This window comes from Pyxicephalus adspersus, chromosome 6 (genome assembly GCF_032062135.1).
Source record: "Pyxicephalus adspersus chromosome 6, UCB_Pads_2.0, whole genome shotgun sequence".
Lineage (NCBI taxonomy): Eukaryota > Metazoa > Chordata > Amphibia > Anura > Pyxicephalidae > Pyxicephalus > Pyxicephalus adspersus.
Window position 1 is genome coordinate 11096298 of NC_092863.1, and position 22919 is coordinate 11119216.

General features: G+C 40.4%; 2 protein-coding genes across 4 annotated transcripts in view; one reads left to right on the top strand and one right to left on the bottom strand.

The window, feature by feature from the left end:
• GDAP1L1 (ganglioside induced differentiation associated protein 1 like 1) overlaps positions 1-22919 on the bottom strand; it is a 46207-nt gene that overhangs the window by 12506 nt on the left and 10782 nt on the right. Inside the window, exon 1 of one of the 2 annotated variants that reach the window (XM_072414530.1) lies at positions 11187-11416. The exons of the other annotated variant lie outside the window; for it this stretch is intronic. Within the exon in view, the coding sequence (XP_072270631.1) occupies positions 11187-11366 (180 nt within the window). The 5' untranslated portion in view covers positions 11367-11416. Of the gene's footprint in view, positions 1-11186; positions 11417-22919 lie in introns of those variants that run through there. 2 annotated transcript variants of the gene reach the window in all.
• The window catches only part of OSER1 (oxidative stress responsive serine rich 1), an 11406-nt gene continuing 10872 nt past the window's right edge, over positions 22386-22919 (top strand). Inside the window, exon 1 of one of the 2 annotated variants that reach the window (XM_072414533.1) lies at positions 22386-22405. The gene's annotated coding sequence lies outside the window, so the exon portion shown is untranslated. Of the gene's footprint in view, positions 22406-22767; positions 22862-22919 lie in introns of those variants that run through there. The other variant, XM_072414532.1, reaches the window with a different exon arrangement.

Here is a 22919-nt window from a genome sequence, read left to right on the forward strand (position 1 = left end):
CTCCTCCCTGTGTTCTGGTTACACACCAGAGCTTAGCCAGGGAGCCGTTTGCTTCAAGTTCAGAGGTATGTAAGTGGAAACACATAGAGATGATGAGGGATGAAGTGATTTTGTACCTACTGAAGTGGGGGGGTTACAGTAGTACATTAGTATATGTTGTGGTACACCAATCTGTATGAGGTTGGGGAGCCATTGACAATAAATGGCAGCACAGCAAGCTAAGGTGCACATTTCCTCACCTTGCTGGAAAGATGTAAATGATCCCTTTTCTGTTAATTATTAATAAACCCCAGCACACATAACAAACACCCGCACTATAATTCACAGATGTGAATAGTCTGTGTGCCGCCTTAAACTCAGCACTTATATGTTCTTTAACACACATGAAGTGTGAATAATGCTTTTAGGGTGGGTTCAGTTGTGTGGTGGTGTTACTTCAATACACAGGTATGTGTGTAATGCAATGCCAGTCACCCCATTACACATATACAATAGTAATAAACACACCACAATGCATGGATGTCCATTTTTATATTGCATATGCATTGAGAATATTAAAAAATACAAGACATTTAATGTGTGAATGGGTCCCTAAAAGTGTATTCACCTAGCAGTGAATGTAGCTGAGATGATGGGAAGTGCCGCCCATGAGGTTTCCCCAGGTGCTGATAATGAAGGCTGAATCTCACATTCAGTGTGAGGATGTGATACAACATACAGCTCATCCAACATAACAGGTACAGGTAGGAATCTTTCCAATAAATGTCTTTCACCCAGCACAAATGGGAGTTCCACTTTAATTGTGTCCTGGCTGATGTAACTGTATGGGAAAATGATTTGTTGCTCCCAGACTGTGGTTGTTGTGGGTAACAACTCCTCCGCAGAGAATCTGGCTTTTCTCTGCCATGTGCTTAATGTTTCCAGCTCTGTTCCATGACAGGCAATATACATTTTCTCTGGAGATTTATCTTGTCCCTGCCGTGTCTATGGCTTTTAAGCACAAGCTTATTGGATTTATGGTTTATTATAGCAGGCAATTTGGCATTACCACTAGAAAGCTGAACTGTCACTGACATACAGGGCACGGCGGCCTGTTTCTGCAGATAATACGCTGTCTGATGGCTGCTAGAAATTCCTAAGTTTCATTTTTCTTCCGTAAATAAAGCTGTCACAAATCTTGGTGATTCAAAATGAGCGGATGTGATAAACTTCATAAGCGGTGAAAACCCCATGGCACATTGATCAGTGGATTCACAGTTATATGCCAGTCTCCACTCTTTCTGCCAGTGTTGATCCTGACTGCCCGCTGCCCTTTACCTCTACAAGGGAACCTACCACTTGAGCAAACTTTGCAGCTGTACAAGAGCCACTTGTAGCCTTTATATACATCATAAGTAAGTGAGCTTTGGCAGTAGTAATGTTTGAGGGGTGCACAGAAATTGTCTGGGGGTCCTTTGGTGACCAACACTGCCTTCCGCTTACTGAGCTTCTTTATGGTCAGTGAGGCTGCACATCACACTAAGGTCCCATTCAAACTATGGAGTACATATGTGAAGCAGTGAATCTGACATTCATTGGTGGAGAATCTTCCAGATCCATGTGTTTCAGTTGTGGTATTTGATACTTCACCAGGCAAAAATTTGGTGAATGTTATGAATAGACACCTAGGTGTTGCAATAAAAGCAGCTAAAACATTTTAAATGGGCTGCCAGTGCATCTAAAACACAACAATCTCCTCTTTTTTCTTTCCAACCTGCTGATCACAATGTACTGATGGCTCACATATGTCTGTGTTCTGTGCTGGTAAAGAATATTGGGGGTGCTATATAAAAATAGTACTGATCTTCCAATGTAGTTGTAAGTACTCCAACACTTCAGTGAGAATAGACCCTTAAGTTAAAGCAACACAAGACGGGTCAAGCATGGTTTTTACAAGAATAGGAGTTGGTTTATAACCTCAGCTGCTTCTCTTATAAATCTTTTTGTGAGATGCATTTTATCATCATCCTGCGCTACCTCTGAATTTACCTGTCTTGTGTACAAAGAAGAGGCTAACATAATATGGCTGAGCTAATATTCAGATAACCTGATGGTGCTGATGTCATTGTTGCTGGTATGTTGGCTCATTACCTGGAGTTCTGTTTTTAGTAATAGGTTATAATTATTTTGGTGATGTGAAATGTTCTAATTATGAAGTCACAAATCTCTGCCTTCTAGCACATGGCAAAGTTGTCGGAGGTCTGGGTTGTTATCTGTGATGTACTAGGGTCAAGCTGCTATGGCTAGCTGTGTTCAGGAAAGCTGGAAGAAGTGACACATACAGATATTTTGAGATGGGGGATATTGCATGCAATCCTGCAAAATTGGCATAGAAATATGGATATTAGATATCAATCACTTTCACTATATAGTAAGTCACTGAGCTAGAACAAGCATGGAGTCAACATCCCTTTATAGCTTTTTCTGATCACTGACTCGCTAAGTAGTTAAACAAAGGAAAACGTGAGGATAATACACTGGAGGCCCGTTTATATTGCTATCCAATTTCCTTACCTTTGTTACTTAAAGCACGGTCTTTACTTTACAGCTGATTTATACAATACAGGCTGTCTTGGATATAACTGAAGAATGAAGTGAAGTGAAGAATACCGAGAACCTATGGTGCCCTGCCAATTCCTTCTTGCCTAACACACCAGACAATATCCTTGTTTAGGGGAGAGACAGTCATGGAGGACGTTTTTCTGTACCCAAAGATTTGGAGAAGGAATGCAGCTGGGATAGACAATAGTCTTCATTTTACTTCTTTGTGATGCCCACCCAAAAATATAAGCTTGCAGGAGAGGGTGTTGTGCTCATACATACTCCTAAATCAGTAGGCTGGAATTAGGAAGAGAGTAACAAGCTCCATTGCCTAAAATATACCTTTTAGAAGGGAAATGTGGCAGCTGCCATTGCTGTTCTCTTGGAATTGCTGGGATCGTTGTTGTCTTGCTTTATTATTTCTAAATTACATTCTGTACAATGTTTTATTATTCCTAGCAGAAATCCTCCCTTTAGTACTAACCTCATAATCTTGTATAGGGTCTTCCCAAGATATAGCTTCAGCATCTGGGATGGTCACATACAAGTGTCCATGATACAGAAAGTTTGGTGGTGAATTTGAACACTTTAGTGTAAAAGTACAATTGCGTTTAAGACTTTCTTTACCTTTGTGGTCTATGAATATGCCTGGTGAACTTTGGATTATTGGTGTATTTCAGCCAGTTACTGCAGGAATTTTTCCAGGCATTCATAAACAATCACATATGTACTTGCATATTCATATGAATCACCCAGTGGTAAATCACTAATGAGAAGAAGTCTACTTGCATACTTGCCTTTAGTTTGCAGCATGTGCACACCCATAGCACTTCTGCTTCAGCTTTTGGGCCTGTTCACACTTCCTTTCACGATAAGGTGCATACATATTGGCTGGGCTCCCAAATCTAGAAATTGCTCTTGCTCTACATTTTTATGTACCACATCTAACCACTATGATGCAGTTGCATTCTGGAGATGCATTAGGATGCCATGAAAAATGAATAGCAGCACCATAACATTGATGTTCTAGTGTTTATTACTGCAATGGTTGCATCTTTGCGCAGCACAATAGTGTGAACGAACTAGGATTTTGTGACCTCACCGGGAATACATAATAGAATCAGATGGTGGTTTGATATATTTAGCAAGAGTTTTCCCTTCAATACAATTGTTACAGCTTGTAAATCCAGGTAAAAACCAACCACAGAATCAGTATGATTTGTCTTCTCTGACAATTAAAGGGATGTCTGCTACCATTCAAAGCTGTCTAGATCAAAGCATCCTAGAGACCCTTGCAGTAAATGGAACCGCTATCGATCTGCCACAAAAAATCCTAATATCACCAATCCCAAGGTGGTCTTCTATTAATGCCATTTAACAGACCCACTTCATTGATCTCCCTACTGAAATAGGAATCGGCCTCTAAAATGTGCAGCTTTCAGAATAGACTTAATAGAGATAAAACAATCAGCATCAAGAGGCTAAATCTTTTCATACAGAGCTGAAGGGTGACTATGTTGTAATTGAGAGATCTTTTAATTGGCATATTAAATTGATACCAAGAGAGATACAGAAATATCTGCCAGTGTTGATGTGTCTTTATTGTTGTGCCAGGATATCGGGCCACAGCATGCAAGGCAGAAAGTATTGTCCATAGCCGCCAATCTGAAATGCTTTTTCTTTTTTTATATTATATGTACACACATTGGAAGCATTTGTGTGAACGTGTAACTTATACAAGAGCCTCTCACCATGTGTATGTGATAAACATAGGTGATGTATGTAAAGTATTTACAGCCTGTCAGCCATTGCTTCACATGGAGTCTGGCCATGCAGATGGAGGAAAGCCTTCTCTAAGAATTCTACTTTAGATATTTCTAAGCACCTCACCCTACAGTGCTACAGATGGGCTTCACAAGCTTCTGTGCAACACTTGCCTGTCCACGTGCCCAATTCTATGTGATCTTTATTATAACGGGCAGTATAACAGACCTCATACAGCTGTAATTTCCTCTAGTTTCCTTCCAGATTGTCGTGACCTTAGCTGAGTTTTTACCTATTGCTATTCTAATTTTTTATAGACCAGACATCACTGGATCTCATGCAGCTGAGCTCCTCTCCATATTGTCCTGGGCTAGACCTCTCTATGGCTCATACAGCTGTCCTGTTCCCTGCTACCTTTCCAGATTGTCATGGAAGGGCTTGACATTGAATGGCTTATTAGCACAATGTTTTCCCCTGGTGCCTTTCTAGATTGTCTAAGAAAAGACTTCCTAAGACCTTATGAATATAATCATTTCCTTGGTTATACTCCAGATTGTCATGGACACAACTTCCATATGACTCATATAGCTGAACTCTTCCTTCTTTCCTTTTTCAGGTTGACAATAATAGGTTTTATACACTTCAGCTCTCGTTTAGTCCCATTTTATATTGTCTGCTGAGTGTCATGGATTGGACATAATTAGACTTTCTTGATGGCTCTCCAGGGGAGCACAGCCATCGGTATGATGATCCCCAAGTTCAGGGAACCCAGAACTCAACTACAATGTTCTAATTTTCCTGCTTTCTAAAAAAAATCCAAGACCTGACATTTTACCCCTGAGGTCTTCTCTAAATTGTGTCACACAATGCACACGGAGCTGGAAATCCTTATGTACGACCTGAACCCCTTTACATATAAACTCACAAACTTTTGAACTTTAACACACCAATGGGTATTTAGATCTGCATGGAATCACAGTAAAGGGATAGATATGTGAGTAATGAGATTTGTATGTTATCCATGTTCTATACCGCACACTTCTTTATGGTGTGGTATCTTAATGTTTTTCTCTGTCTGTGGGTAGATCTACCCTTCAGTTTTTCCCAATGATTATATTAAGTGAGGGTCTTGGGCAGAAATACGGAGAGGAGTAGCAGCTGGCAGAAACAATCATGTTTTCATTTTCTTGATTTCTGAACATCCCAAATCCCAGTGATTATTTGAAGGCGGAGATCCCAGAAGCGCCTTTTCCCAGCCTTTTTTCATATAAATTATATAATAATAAATTATGAATTATAGTAAAATGATCACTATTTTCCCAAGACAGTCTGAGCCATATACTCTTTAACCCTAAAATCAGTCAAATTGCCTGTATTGGGCACATGTTAAATTGCCACAGATACAGAAATTTATATTTTTACTCCTCTTTGGCATTTTTTTTATCCCAAGGGTACTGCAGCTGGCTGTTTGTGAACCAGAAAAAAAAAAACTTGGTGCCCTGAAATACCCCCTGAGCTAATAGAAGTACACTGAGAAGGGGAAAAATACAGGTGATGGGGGATTGGTTATATATTGTGATTTTTAACAGTTTCTTGATTTAAAAGGGTTCCTTTCTGAGGGAATTATGTGTGAATGGAACCAAATGTTTTTTTTATCATATATACAGTTAGGTCCATAAATATTTGGACAGAGACAACTTTTTTCTAATTTTGGTTCTGTACATTAGCACAATTAATTTTAAATGAAACAACTCAGATGCAGTTGAACTGCAGACTTTAATTCAGTGGGTTGAACAAAAAGATTGCATAAAAATGTGAGGAACTAAAGCCTTTTTTTACGCTTACGCTGCAAAACAGAAAAAACCCGTCCAAGAAATTGCTACAATATTAGGAGTGGCAAAATCTGCAGTTTGGTACATTATGAGAAAGAAACAAAGCACTGGTTAACCGAGCAACGCCAAAAGATCTGGACGTCTACGGAAGACAACAGTGGTGGATGAGAAACCCCTTCACAACAGCCAACCAAGCAGAACCAAAATCAGAAAAAAGTTGTCTCTGTCCAAATATTTATGGACCTTCCTAGGTGCAGAAGAGAGGTGGACCTGTTTTTGACACTAGTGACATATCTGTAGTCTCTTACAAACGTGTCAACATAAAACATACAGTACCTGAATGTACCTATACCTATTATTGTTGCTTCGTAATGTTTATTAAGTAGGAAGGTTTCCTTTAAATGGGTTGCTTAAATTTGCTTAAGCCTAAAGCAATAAATTTGGGTTTGGAAACATGCAATCACCATTGTAGCCAACAGGTAAACCATTTTGGTAGTTTGTTTTGTTATCTGTAGATTAAGCCAAACACACTAAAATGACATGTGGAGACTACCCAATCTCTATATAATATTGTGCTGATTAAATCAAGTGGGAACAGGGGAATATATTACTTTGAGACAGGGCAATTTTTTGCAGCCTAGAGAGAAATATGGGGAAAAATGCAAATCCCTCATTTTACAGTTGTGTGTGTGGTGGTGACTGCAGGTCATATACAGTTATAAGGACTATATAACACACAGACCCCATGCAATAATACATATGTACTATATAATGCATTTACAAATATTCTAATACAGTGGATCCCAGTGACTGCAGAAACCAATGATGATGATTACTTTATACAACCTATAAGTGGTTCCAATTCAGGCATTTCCCAAACAGCTGATGGCATGCCATCTGTCAAACAGTCACTACCACCATGCTTTGGGTTGCCAATACTGGCCAGTGGCCCCATTCATTTTCTATAGCTGAGACGCTGCCTGCAGCTTTCCACTTGGTGTCTGCGGTTACCAGCGGTGAAGAAGACGAATCTTGATCACTTGATCACTGGTAACTGTCTTTTACAGTGTGACCCACTGAGCCCGAGCAATGCCAGGATGCAGAACCGACAGCCAGTCTGGGCCTAGACCAAAACATGCAACATAAATGCATTAAAGTTTTCTATGCTGTGTGTAAAGAACTAGCTCACAAACTACCAAACTCCAACCAAAGATGTTTTAAGTAGAAAAGAGGAACAGTTTTAATTTCTTTCAAGTTATTAAAAGCAAAGCCCTCCATTTATGGTGAAAATCATTTCTTAACAGGCATTAAATAGTTTGTTTTTGCTCCTGTAGCTTGGAAAAAAATGTAGCTGTTTGAGTTTTGGCTAACTGTGAAAGTTTTAATTCAGAATTTGTTCAGTTTTTCTGAAGAAAATGGTGATTAGCTAAAATTTGTGTTTCAGTGCGGGTTTTATTATCAATGAGCAGCTGGGGGAGGAGTTGGGAACCTGACAACCATAGTTGTATTAGACATCTGAATGACATGGTATATTCCCAGGCCCTACAGAAACCAGAGGTGCCACCATTTCAGGGTTTGCTTTTCTTACTGGCTCTGCTTTTCCTGCTGTTAGATAAATACTGCAATCTGTTCCTATTGATCTGGGGACTCGATGTTGTGTTGGTTCTGGGTGAGTAAGAAATGGATCTGTTGGGAGGCTGGGAGCTGTACTTTCCTGTAGGCAGTCTGTGGACTGTGATTCCTATAACTGATCTCTATACCTGGACAGACAGTATTGCCCAGAGAGATATTGCAATCTCTTTGGAGTGGAAACCTGTGTTTGGTCTGGCGCTGGTCTGTTATTGATTAGTGAACATTTACAGGTTTGTTGTGTGGCCAAACAACTTGGTCTATGTCCTTTTGCAGTTCACAATTTGTACATTTTTCATACAGTTGTACACCCAGTTTTATTCAGGTGACGTGTTATGAAAAGAAATTTCTGTTTCTGCTCTGAAACCCCCTAAAGTTTAAGTATACTTTGCATGCTCATCTAAAGGAGTATTGCTATTTCTTAATTTTGTATCTTGTTGTCTCAACTGCTTTGTACTAATATTTCAGAATATTAAGAAATCATGGAATGTTTGTGTGGCAGTGCCAAGCCTTGTAATTGGGGTGGTGTAAGTTACCTTTCAACCACAAACCCAGAGCCCTAAAGTTTTATTTTTGATTACAGTGATTGCTAATGTGAAGTACATTTTATTCATTTAGATGGATTTGGATATCCTCTAACAACTACAGACCATAAATGACCCTTGGCAATTCATTAGCACAGTAAGCATGAGTTAGGGGCCCTAGAGAGCTGTAAATAAAAGGATTTGCTTCTTTCGCATGTTGTTCTCCAAAAAGCATCCCAACATCTATACTCGTGTTCCCTCTTTGTTTTTAAAGAACAAAATGTTCTGAGACATTTGGGGGTCTTCCTTTGAAACTTTGGTGCTTTTACTGTTGTATTGAATATAACAGACCATAAAAAGAACCAGAGTTTATTCCTCTATTGAGTGTTTAGAGTTGGGTTGGGCCAGAGCCTGAACGTTGGGATGTGTTTGGCCAAACACCTCAAGAACTGAATAGATGATTCAAACACTGCTGGTGAGTGTGCCATTGTGTACCCAAGCTGTTCACATCTTTCTATCATTGGCTACAGGCCACCTATTTATAATTCAATTTGCATGTAGACAAAGGGCCCGTACCCGTAGTAAAACCAGTAACTCCCGACCAAGAAGTCCTAGCTTTGCAAATAGTAGATTAGGATGTTGGTTCTCTGTTATGCCCCCTGCGCCCATTATTTTTATTACACCGAGGTGAATCGAAAATACCTGTGAATGGGCACCGCATAATTCCAATTTAGGAGCTTAGAGCTAAAGTTTGAATATCGGCCAACTTAAATTTTTGGTGTTTTGTAGGTACTGTATACAGTATGTGCAGACAGCTCTTTGTACGTGCTTTTTACACATGTTCGAGCAACGTTATTGAAGAGTGTTCCTTTGGTTACTCATCTGTGGCTTAACACAAGTATATGAGGTACATGAACACTTTTAGATACTCATACATGCTCAAAGAGAGCTCATTTTACATTTTTTTGTGTAATTGGTGCATGTATAGGCTGACACTAAATTTATTTATGGATTTTTATCTGCTCTGATATTGTTTAAAAAGTATATCGGTAAGCAAAAACGTTTAATAAAATTATGGTTAGAGTAGGTAAGGGCTGCTGCTGTCTAAGGCTGCATACACACCTGTAATAATTATTGTTGGAAACGAACGATCCACAAAAGATTGTTCAATAATTGTTAAAGAAAAAAGTGCACAACGACTGGTCAACAATGCCAACGAACGAGGAATCTCGCTGGAAAGGAACTACTGTTCTGGCGGATCTGATTGGGCGATGGTTGTTCGTAATCTATTGTGTGATCGTGGATTGTTCTGTGATACTTTCTCCTGTACATGTCACTTTCTTCATCGCAGGAACGAACGTTCCTAGTGTGTACATTATTGGGGGAATATTTTTGTACAATCGTATCGTTACAGAATTGTGCACAATACGATCGTTCAAAGTAATCGAGAATAATCGTTCGTGTACTTAGCCTTAGTTCCCAGAGGAGAGATTCACCCCTTTATTTCTACTGGTGACTGTTGTTAACCTGTACCAATTTTGAATCATTATCTCTGTACTTCCAACAAGCCAAACAGAGGTGACCGCCATTAACCGTGCACTAAAATTGGCCATGAGTGTTTGTGGACAAATATATCAGATCATTGGCCACCAATGTTTGAGATTCAAGCAGATCAGAGCAAACAACAGATTCTGACATCTATAGTCAGCTATAGTAAAGGGTTTCCTAAATGTAACATCTAAACACAACCATCCAATAAATATGAATGCTCAGCTAATTGTGTGAATGTATTTCCATGATTTGAGCTGTGGCCTGGTCGTTGTGACAATATGCTGTGCGTGTGATTAGAGGAGCTCACATCTGCCCCAGGAGATTCTATACCCCCCAGGCCGCTGACAGGGATTTAATATAGTGTGGCATTTTCAGTCAATACAAAGAATAAGGTCAAAAGGGTCAGTCATTTTAATTCCTGGCAGAGAGTTTTCCCAGTCATTAAATACAGACATTGTATCAAAATATGCTATTAATACCTAGTTTAGCTACACACTATGGCCAAATAGCAACATTCAGAACACATGAGATGAGAAAAGGAAAGGTTGTGTCCACTTAAAAATGCTCAAAAATGTACTGAGATGCATAATAAATCATTCTGTAGCATTTAGGCATGACTGTGCATAAGTTATGTAGTGTATATATTTATTTATATATATGTAATATATGTGTGTGTATGTGTGTGTGTGTGTGTGTGTGTGTGTGTATATATATATATATATATATATATATATATATATATATATATAAAATAATTTTTGTGTACGTATATATAGACATCTGTGATATATACACACACCCACACCGGTCCTATTGGGTAAATACATATATATAGCAGGACAGATGAAAAGCCGTAAATGCATACATAGATATGGATATAGCAGTTCATAGGAAGGTCAATACTAATTTGCAGACTGATAAATGAATAAAACAATTAAGACATGACCGTAGGTAGAATACTACAATAAACATGTAGAGAAGATATATGCTATAAAAACTGAACACATTCATGTTTTACAAATGTACAATATATATATATATATATATGAGATATATCTAAGTGTCTCTGTACAAGGTACAATGCATTATTTTTCAGCCCCATCAGATCCCTTTTAGGTAAATCCCCCCAAAAATCTTTGCAAGACTGTTGCATTGAGGGCATCCCCTGAATTGCTTTCCCTGTTTGTCAAGGTAAACCCACCTAAAACAACAAATGCTTTTTTGCATTGAAATTGCAGCACGACCCCCCTTCTGCTCCTTTCCTACCATTCTTGTTCCTGATAATACCCCAAATTCTTGCCCTCACCTTCTGGGAGCTGAATGATTGGCTCCAGTGGTAGAGCACCAGCTTGTCCTTGGATTTGGGGCTGGGGTTGGAGGCTTCGGGCTCTTCCTGGCCCTCGTTGGTGTTGCCCGCATCATTGTCTATAGCTGAAATAGGCCACCAGCTGCAATTAGTAGGAGTAACATTGCTGGCAGTCGCCATGACAGCCGGAGAGAGAAGAACAGGGGATGGCTGACAAGGCTGCTGCTATAGCACACAGCATCACATGGCCTGTGGACATCACTGACAGCCCAGCATCCTCCCATTACTCATCTGCTGCTGAGGGAGGCTCTCATACAAATATACTACACTCTGTAATTGCCATTTATACTATTTATTCCTGTCTCCCTTCTCTACAATTCCCTCTGGACTCCTGAAGGTCAATTCAGTATTTTTACATAATCATTTTTTTTTTTTTTTTTGCAGCTATTACTGTTCTTTATTATTATTATTATTATTATTAAAGTAGCCATAAAGCCATACTGAATTATAATTTGCTTTTCAGTATTTTTTCCATCTTTTTTTGTGGGTGCTATGGATTTCTTACAGCCCACCTGTCTGCATGCACTCGCTAGGTTTTCCATTGGTGACAACAGGAGATCATTCTTTATTATAAACCGGGGGACAGAGCGCTGCCATCTCCTAAACAAAGCCAGGATCCTAATTTATATGAACGCTGCAAATTTAGAAAACTGTAACATTGCATTCTCAAGCTTATACCCTGTTTCCACAAAAATAAGACTGTGTCTGATATAAATATTTGCTCCAAAAATACACGAAGGGCTTATTTTCATGTCTTATTTTATGTACAACAATCAACATTTATTCTTGAACAAAAATATTTTTTCAATGTCTAGCAATAGCGCTTTCCTTAATTGAGCACCTCTTGTCAATGTATGTATGTGTGTGTGTGTGTGTGTGTGTATATATATATATATATATATATATATATATATATATATATATATATATATATATATATATATACACACACATTTGAGATATATATATCTACTACAGCTTATTTTTGGGGCAGGGCTTATATTTCGAGCATCATCAAAAATACGGAAAAATCATGCTTGGTCTCATTTTTAGGAAAACAGGGTATTAGAATTTATTAATTGGGTGTACATAATACTAGGGATGTCTGCATAAATGACACAAGCTACAAATCTGAGGATTTCTGGACTGTCTTTTTTTTTTTTCTCTGAATTTATTTTTATTTAAATTTTTGTCGGGTTTTTTTGTAAGGTTTGCATGCTATCACATTTATTTAAGGTATGGCAAAGTTCATGTAGTTTTGGTAGCATACAGAAATGTTCAGGTTGAAGTTTTAGTGAGGATTGTGTCCACTTGTACTACTAGATTGTAAGCTCTTCGGGGCAGGGTCCTCTCCTCCTGTGTCACTGTCTGTATCTGTCTGTCATTTGCAACCCCTATTTAATGTACAGTTCAGCATAATATGTTGGCGCTATATAAATCCTGTTTATTATTTTTAATAATAATAATACAGGGAACCAGCACATATTTGGTGGTTATTTTACATGTGCTGCTTTTCTGGAGCTTACTGTTTTTATTGGTTTATAAGAATTGCCTCATAGTACCATCAATAATAAAACCTGGGAAATCATCGCATGCATCTGTTAAATATAAGTCTTTATCACTTGTAATGGCTGCCTTGACCAGGATCCATCATGGACCCCTGTGAGCATTCTCCGTGAGCATTATGGACCCCTGTAAGGATTGCATTACTTTTTATTTAAAATGACCTCTTCTCTTGCCATGAATAAAACACTACTGCAGAACCTGTGTGACTGTATAATTGTAATATATATATATATATATATATATATATATATATATCACAAGGACACTGGGTTCTAAGAGCACTGTGCTTGTTCCATATCATTAACACCTGAAGAGGACAACACTGAAAGACTAGAAGTGAATCAAATACTCTCATCACTATTCATATCCAAACTTTAAGGTATCCGAAGACATTGAGAGATATACAAACCAGAGACTGGGTTTGGGGAGATTCATAAAGGGGTAAACAGGATATTCACCACTTCCCCACATTTGAAATGGAGAATGTCATAAGCCACTATACATGTGATAAGCAAATGTTTCTTCCCTCATATACATATAAACATGCCTTAAAATGCTGATTTACATAAAAAAGATTATTGTAGCCCAACTTTAGTGCCTGGTGTGGCTATGGCCATTGTTATTGCGTTTATATTTTCTTTCATGGCCAAAGCCAAGCAGCAATGTTTTATCTACATGATGAGAGCCTTGACTATAAAAACCATCAGCTGAACCAATTGATCACCAACATTAATATTATGCAGATCTATACAACCCAGTAAAGCCAGACCATTTAATTTTTTTGCTTTTGGCAAATTATTTCTGCATCCTATATATAAGCCGTCTGTAGTACTGCTTCTATGGGACCTCCACCTATACCAACCGGGATATAGTGGTTTTCTTATGACCACGTGACCAAGTGAAATGATTACAAATATGAATATGCAATTCCTGTACATGGTACATCAAGTTGTTTTTTTTTTTCATTTCTAGGTATTGTGGCTTTTCAGCTTTTATTATCTGAACCATTAACAGCTGAGAGTTTTCCTATATTCACTGCCCTATCGCTCTAATAGTACCATCTAGTGGATAAAGTCATGTATAGAAAGAAAAGGATTGTAATGCCCACACCTAATTTACACTCCAGCTTAGGTATTATTATTATTGAACAGGACTTATATAGTGCCAACATATTACACAGCGCTGTACATAAAGAATCTGGCCACTGAACAGCCACATTCCGGAGAGCTCCTGCAATGTGACATCCCTGCACCCTGAAGTTACACGCAGCGTAGTGTACTGGTTTGGCACGATTCGATTGTAAGATGAAGTAGTTCCTATGTCTATCTGTGGGACTAATGTAGTCCCCACACAGTCAATAAAGATGTCTTCAAATCTTGAAGGTAAAAGTGGCCGAGGGATATTTCAGCTAATGCTGGAGGAGGGCACTTTGGCAGGTAAGTACTGTATGTTCATCAATCCTTTAACCCTCAATGAATAGATACAAACTTTAAGGTAGCTGCAGACATTGAGCGAAATCCACAACACATAAAAAAAAAGACTAGGTTGGGGGCTAGCGATGAACAAAATATTAACCAGTTATTTATGCAAAAAAGTGCACTACATTTACAAAGTGTGGATTAGATGAAGAGATCGCCAATTTGACTATAAAAAGATGGTCGCCATATTTATAAATCTATGGTCACCCTGATTTCCACCTTATAGTTCACCAGAAAATGTTTGCCACTTTGAAAAGGAGAATGCTATAAGCCACATGGAGATCAGAGGGTTTGGTATATGCACACATTCCAAGTGGCAATGGAAGCCGCAATGTTACCCTACTTGGCACTTAAAGGGCTAAAGAAAAAGAATGACCATCCATACTATTCAAATGATTGTAACTTCTGGTTAAATATGACACGAGAGAAGGAGAATTGAGAAAAAAAAGACTATTTGTTCACCTCTGAACACATAAACAGTCCCTCTACTTTAATGCTTAACAGAAATGTACTGAAAAAACAGAAAATAAAAATGGTCAAAAGTAAAATAGATATCTCCCAAACCATAGATGAAGTGTGGCACCCCTCATGGCTAATGAGTACAATGCTATCAGTGATGGTAAACCAAACCCAAAACACCAGTGACCCCCTGGACACCAGAAGGAAAAGTATGTATCGTCCAGTGGCAATTCTTGGCATTTACTACCTGGTGGCTAGCCTTGGCACACGTGTTCAGGAGGAATACTCTGAGAACCCTGTGAGCAAGGTGGTAGATTCACATTTACATCACCCTACTTTGTTAGCTCAGGGTGCATGGTGGTTAGGCCTAGTAGTGGGGGACCAATATGACCACCTGACCCTGCATTGTATTGTCCTTTTTTGTATTTGGTATTGTCACTTTTTACTCCCATATTTCCCTATTTTCTTTCCTGATCTGTTTTTCAGATAATATACTGTCCAAAAAGAATTACCTTTACTGTGGTTGCAGAGGTCATTGTTGAGTATATAAGCAGATATATTATTTCTAAATGTATACAAGTATACTTCATCATAAAATACAGACTTTGATGATAGTTATTTTGAGTTTTTTTTTTTTTATGTTTAACTAGTATTCAATAGGTAATCTTGCCTGAGGAAGCGTATGCTGATCCCTGAAATGTGTAAGAAGAGACTTCATGGCATATTTCTATAGACACCCCTTGTACTTTCTTTAATGTGAGGCTGAATGGCCATTGCTAGGAGATGCTTATCTGCCCAGAGATATCGTGTTGTGCACCATTGCAGGATCAAGCACTGTTTATTTTGTCCAGCGATGTCACTTGCAGCTGCAAGGAGAACTAAGAAATATCAGCAGCCCCTGCCTCCCTTTAGCAGCCTGATATGTACTTTATCAGCATCCTCGGCGCACACTCATGCACAGCTGAGGGGGATTTTAGGGGCAGATTATGTCCTTACTCATCTTGCGCTGTCATTGGCTGCTGGGGCTGTTGTAACGTTAGGCTGGGCTGACTTGCTGCTGGTGTGTGAATTTATCTGATTTACTGTTCCGGACCCTTGGATTGTATGCTGCCTGGACTGACCTTTTGCCTGTGACCCCTGACTTTGCTTTTTTCTTGCCCTGTATCTCGTCTGGTTGATGGATTACCTGTGAATGACCTGGCTTTGTATTGTGGTCTTTTATATGTTGGAATCTTAGTACTGCAGTATCTGCAGGCTCCTGGTCCTCTGCCAGCCATTCCTCAGGCACCAACCCTTGCACGGTAAGTCTTGAGGGCAACCTAGTGCTGGGACAGCGCAACCAGTCTCCCCAGGCTGAGCGGGGGCTTGCTATAGCTCAGGAGTGTCAAACTCTGGCCCCCAAAAGGACGTTTTTTGGCCCCCAAAGGAATTCTTAATATAAATTGCAGCTGGCCCGCTGCTGCATTGAAAAAAGCGCCGCTACTATTCCCAGCATCACTCGCGTCTATAGACCAGCGGGCTCTCTGGCTATGTGTGGCCCCGCATTGGACTGTTTTATAGATGTAAGTAATGCCAGGAATTGAAGTGGCAGCATCATTCGTATCTATAGACCGGCGGCCTCTTTATGGACCCAGGGAATTGTAGTAGCGGTGCTATTTCTCCATTATAGGCTTGTTCCAGATTGAATGTTTAACTAAACCTCTTTCTTTCTATATGAAAAGGTTTATATCTATTGAGAAGTAAAAACTTCCTCAAATTTTTCAATAAACTTTAAGTTTGGCCCGTGACATTGTCTAAGTTTTTAATTTTGGCCCACTGTGTACTTAGGTTTGACACCCCTGCTTTAGGTGAAGTGTACGGAGATGGATTGGGGAACTGCTGCCTGCTGAGAACAGTTGCTGCACCAGAAACTCACAGCGGTGTTATAATCATGTAGAGCAGGGGTGCCCACACTTTTTTGGCTTGCGAGCTGATTTTAAAATGACCAAGTCAAATTGATCTACCAACAATAAAAACTTGGTACTTAATAACTCCCGTGCGTAGTAGATTTTATCTTGAAAGTGCTGAGAAGTTCCTAGCTTTGCCCAGAAAGAAGAGAGCCAGAGTTTTGAAATAACACTTTTTTTCAACATATCCCCCCTTGGCCATGTGCGCAGGTGCATTGTTCTGCAAAAAAAAGCTAATCCCTAATGGAAAAATGGATGTGCTGTATCAGGGCAGCGTGCTCTATACAGGATCCTCTGCCAAATTGATTGGCTGCCTGGAAAATTGGAACCGTGTCTAAAAAATGCAACAGGTGTGAAATAGACGGGGGCAGACACACAAGACGTCTTGTCCATCTTACTCGATTAGGGGCACAGTGTTCCACCACATGCATTTAGAGTGATCCCAGGTAAAAAATCTTATTTTTTGCAAATTTGTCATATTTGCAGGCAAGAATGGTCTATAAAACTAGTTCTAGGTCTAGTTCTAGGTCTAGTTTCATTGTCCTGAAAAGGAAGGGCAAAGCAACAGAATTACTTGACTGACATCAGCATTTGCACATCTTCCTTTCTCCCTTGTAAAAAAAAAAAAAATGCTTGGTATGTGGATTTTTCTGAGGTGAGAAAAATCTCCAGGTACCTAAATCTGTCACATAGAGAGAGATTCCTTAGCTCTGTGTAAGCTCCAAGCTCCTGATTCTGTCACGTAGGAGCAAAGAGAGATACCATAACTCTGCGTAAGGTCCAGGCTCCTGATTATGTCACATAGGGAGAGATTCCTTAGCTCTGTGTAAGCTCCAGGCTCCTGATTCCTAAACATAGAGGCAAGGAGAGAGTCCTTAGGTCTGTGTAGGCTCCAGGCTCCTAATTCTGTGATGTAGGGGTTGGGAGAGAGTCCTTAGCTCCTTGGAGGCTCCAGGCTCCTAAATCTGTCACATAGAGGCAGGGAGAGAGTCCTTAGCTCTGTGTAAGCTCCAGGCACCTGAACCTGTCACATAGGGAGAGAGTCCTTAGCTCTGTGTAGGCTCCAGGCACCTGAACCTGTCACGTAGGGAGAGAGTCCTTAGCTCTGTGTAGGCTCCAGGCACCTGAGGCACCTGAACCTGTCACGTAGGGGTGGGGAAAAGTCCTTACCTCTGTGTAAGCTACAGGCTCCTTATTCTGTCACATAGCGGCAGGGAGAGAGTCCTTAGCTCTGTGTAAGCTCCAGGCACCTGATTCTGTCACATAGAGGCAGGGAGAGAGTCCCTCGCTCCATGTAGGCTCCAGGCACCTGAACCTGTCACGTAGAGGCAGGGAGAGAGTCTTTAGCTCTGAGTAAGCTCCCAGGCTCCTGATTCTGTCACATAGGGACAGGGAGAGAGTCCTTAGCTCTGTGTAAGCTCCAGGCACCTGATTCTGTCACACAGAGGCAGGGAGAGTGTCCTTAGCTTTGTGTAAGCTCTAGGCTCCTTGTTCTGTCACGTAGTGGCAGGGAGAGTCCCTAATTCTGTGTAAGCTCTAGGCACCTGAACCTGTCACATAGGGAGAGAGTCCTTAGCTCTGTGTAAGCTCCAGGCACCTGAACCTGTCACGTAGGGGTGGGGAAAAGTCCTTACCTCTGTGTAAGCTACAGGCTCCTTATTCTGTCACACAGCGGCAGGGAGAGAGTCCCTAGCTCCATGTAGGCTCCAGGCCCCTGAACCTGTCACGTAGAGGCAGGGAGAGAGTCCTTAGCTCTGTGTAAGCTCCAGGCTCCTGATTCTGTCACATAGGGAGAGAGTCCCTCGCTCCATGTAGGCTCCAGGCACCTTATTCTGTCACGTAGAGGCGGGGAGAGAGTCCTTAGCTCTGTGTAAGCTCCAGGCTCCTTATTCTGTCACATAGGGAGAGAGTCCTTAGCTCTGTGTAAGCTCCAGGCACCTGAACCTGTCACGTAGGGGTGGAGAAAAGTCCTTACCTCTGTTTAAGCTACAGGCTCCTTATTCTGTCACATAGCGGCAGTGTTACATAGGTGCCAGGAGAGAGTTTGTAGCTTTGTAAGGTCAAGACAACTGGCTCTGTCATATGGGGTTGGGGGAGTGCCCTTAGCCCCTTGTAAGTTCCAGGCACTTAGCCCTGTCACATGGAAGAAAGGAGAACTTTCTTAGCCATGTGTAAGCTCTAGACACCCAGTCCTTTCATATAAGAAGACACTCCAGGCACCGGACTCTATCACATGGCGCTAAGAAGAGTCCGGCCTATTTAAGATACAGGCTCTATCATATGAGTGTCCTGTGTAAACTCTAGACAAATGTCACATGGGTACAGGGAGAAAGTGTTTTGTTTTTTGTTTTTGCTTTGTGTATACTCTAGGTATTCACAGCTTGGTCACTTAGAGGCAAGGATAGCATTTTTGGCTCTGTGTAAGCTCCAAAGGGTGAGCAAGGTGTCCTCGGCTCTGTGTAAGCTCCAGGCACCCAGCTATGTCATATAGGGGCAGGGAGAGAGGTCCCAGTCTTGTGTAAGCTCTAGACATCTAGCTTTGTCACATGGAGAGCATTCTTGGCTTTGTTTAAGCTCCAGGCACCTGGCTCTGTCACATGAGTGAGCATGTCTTCTGGTCCTGTCATATGGTAGCAGGGAAAGTATAATGACAGTATTCTCACATCTTTGTAAATTCCAGGCACCGGGCATATATGGTAGAATAGAGCATCCTCAGCCCTGAGAAGGTATGTATAGGCAACTGACATTGAATGTTTTGCTTTGCGCTTTGGACTTTCCACAGGTTACTGAACAGTTGGATAGTTGAACAGTGTGTATCTTGTTATTAAAATATACCTCTTGGAACACTTGCCCCTTTCTCTATTGCATTGTGGTTGCTAGACATGTCTAAATGTATCCCCCCCACCAAACCACCATTTCCTCCATATCTTGCACTTCCATAGTCCCATGTACCAGCCCTGTTGTTCTTGGGACCCCTGCTGAGGATGGTGGGTCTGGCTGGCACTATGCTGTGGTAGGCAGAACACAAGACTCTGATCTTTCCATTAGGCAACTGCAGGTAACAAGGTGACGGGATCATCTTCCTGATTTAGAAATATGACATGACAGTAAAGACTTCTTGGCATGACACCTTGTGTAACGGGAAGTCAGACTAGGCTTACAGAACCATCCCAATGCTGATATGCACACACGTTGGTGGAAAAGCCACTGCTAAAAATTGTTGCTAATACTAAAAAGCCAAGTTATGTCACAAGGTTTAGCATTAAAATACTCTGTCATTTAAATGTTTGCCATCTTTTTTTTTATTGTTCTTATTTATATATATCTTTATATATATTATATCTTCAAAATTGTATTAATGGACTTGCACGTAATTTTGTAGGTTTTTTAGTCTTAAAAGCATCCTAATATTGTGTGTATGTGTATATGTGTGTGTGTGTGTGTGTGTGTGTGTGTGTGTGTGTGTGTGTGTTATATACACACACCACATACACTTTGTCACTGCACCTTGACAGCAAAATACACAGTAAGGTCCATAAACTAAAGTGTATACTCTATCTCGGTATCTCGGATTTCTTTTCCTTTTCTGCAAATGACCTGTCTGATCAATTTTTTTAAAGTAGAACTTTAGTTTAGCTTTATTACAAATCAAAGTGTGCCGATATCCACCAACACCTTAATATGTATCCCAACATGTGCACCGCTAGCAGGAAATTTTGTTACAAGTTCAAATCGTCTTGGGTGGTCTCTTGACCCATGTGGTATAATATAGTCAGTAGCTGGTATATTATTACAGGGTTATTGTACCATGTATATGACCATAATATGGCAATACAACCCTAACATTTTCACATATCTAATCGGTCACAATAAATAGCATTGGGCAACACAGTAATCCAAAGCAACTATTTCTAGGTTTATCGTTTAGTATATTCTGCTGTTGTGAGAACAAGTTGTTTTCTTTGCATAAAAATACAGTTCAGCTATGGTGGAGGGGATACAACCTCTGTGGGATTTTATGTGCCCAACCAGAGACTTCTTGATCTGACAACCATCGGCTGGATTAGAAATAAGGAGAGATTTTTGCTATGGGGACATATACAATGATAAAAATCAGATTAAGATATTTTTTCCTCCAGTTTCCTTTCTGCTAAAATTTTGTGTTTATTTTGTTTAGAGTAGGCAGAGTGATGCAGTAGCATGGGACATAAACTAATAAACATACTTAACATACTAAAACTCACTAATGATGGTTGGATTACCATATTTATTCTGGGGGTAGGTGGGAAGTAATTATTTGCTGGCTCTGACCACCAATTACTGGCTGTATTTCATACTGACCCTAACTACCCTGATCCCAATGTTATGTGTACTCTGCTCATTACATACTTCTGACCCCTGCACTTCACATGTTGCATGCCCCTAACCTCTGTGCTCTTTGTACCTGCCCTAGGTAAATGTTTACTTAGCAGTTCTGTATTAAACTACTTTCTTACAAAAAGCCCTCTGACTATATTCTATGTAGAGAAAAGCATTTGCACATTAGCATGTATTTAATGGGTACAATCACTTGTAGGTACATGTGCAGAGTATGCTGTAAGTAGGCTCAGGCACTATTTAACAGTGTCCTAATGGGTCATGGCCAATATTGGGAGCAATAAAGAAGTTTCCATAGGGCATGCTCCTATATTTTTTTTATTATACAGCTATAAGACCATTCCAAGCATCATATGTGGCAAATATGGATGTTGTCACAATTTAACTGCTCTTTTTATTTGTAATGACCACATCCCTGATTTGTTATGCTGCCATTTTACCCATGTAAATATCCCATACTTCAGGGGTTTGCAAAATTCTGCACGTGCATGCTCTGTGCTAGATTATTTATTTTGCTAATAAATTTTTTTTATATTATTATTATTAAATTATAATTTATATATATATTATATATATATATTTGCTTTTATAATAAAATATTATTATATTCATCTGTGCTGGACAAAGAAGAAGTTGGCCATTGTTTTTGGTGTGTGAGCATACGTTGGGGACATATTGGAAATCAGTAGGCACAAATAGCACAAAAGGCATTGACACATGAACTTGTTGGTGAAAAGTGGCCATAAAGCCAACACTGGAACCCCCCACCCGAACATGTGTAGCTAAGTAGTTACAAAGAAGTGTTCCAAGAAACGCTTTACCTAGCATACATAGCATAAGTTAATCATTGAGGAGTAGAAGTGGTTGGCATATAAAAAGATGCACAATAGGTTTTTATTATATATTCCTTTTTATACCTGGCTGATCACTACTTCTCTTGTGCTGGCTGGTGAACTCGGGGGACAAACACAAAGCAGGTTGTTTTCTAATGGATGACAATATTTACCCCCCCATTGGGCTCCATTGTTCTCCCCTAAGCCTCCACTTATTCTTCTACACTCCCAACTAGACACTAGTGTAACCCTAATGGGCAACTCTTGTTCAATCCTGATGGCCACTGTTGTTTTTCTGTGACCCCCAATGGCCAACATAATTTTCCACTTCCTCCCTCCTCCCTCCCCTTGCTGGGCACCATTGTTCTGGTATTCGTCCCGCTAACCATGGATTGATTTCCTTCCAGACCAACGTTGCTCGGTCCAACAGCAGAAGGACAAGGAGGGGGAACAGCAGCATGGCATACCAGTTCACTTCACTTGGGGGACTTCATTATAAGGTAAGACGTTACCACTGACCCCCAATGTTTATTCTCCCCATTTATCATTTAAATAACAAAGTTGGTAAAAATGTCATTGGGGCAGGGTTGTCACCCATAACAGGTGTTGGCTAAATTAGGATCTTCATGGTAGGATCACTAGGTATTAGTTTATTATATTCATCCTATTGTGATTGGAAAGTTTTGGGATTGTCTGTAATGTGTGTTACAATTTCTCTATATTGGTGCAGATAGAAAAAAACAAATATGGCGGCCACACAATGCGTTCCAGCCAATGACAGAGCGTGGAACGCAAGCTGGTCACGTGCCCTGCCCGCATTATGGAGCCGCTCTAGCCCGTGTTGTGCTTTGTTTCTATGGTTGTGGGCGGGTGACGTCATCCCGGAGTCAGGCTGCAGAGTCACTGCCGGGTGTTGTGCGCAAACCGCGAAGAGCCCGCCGGGAGCGGCGTGTATGGTGAGAGCGGGGCCATGGCGGGGGCCCGGGGCTGTGTGTGGGGCCCATAGCTCAGGGG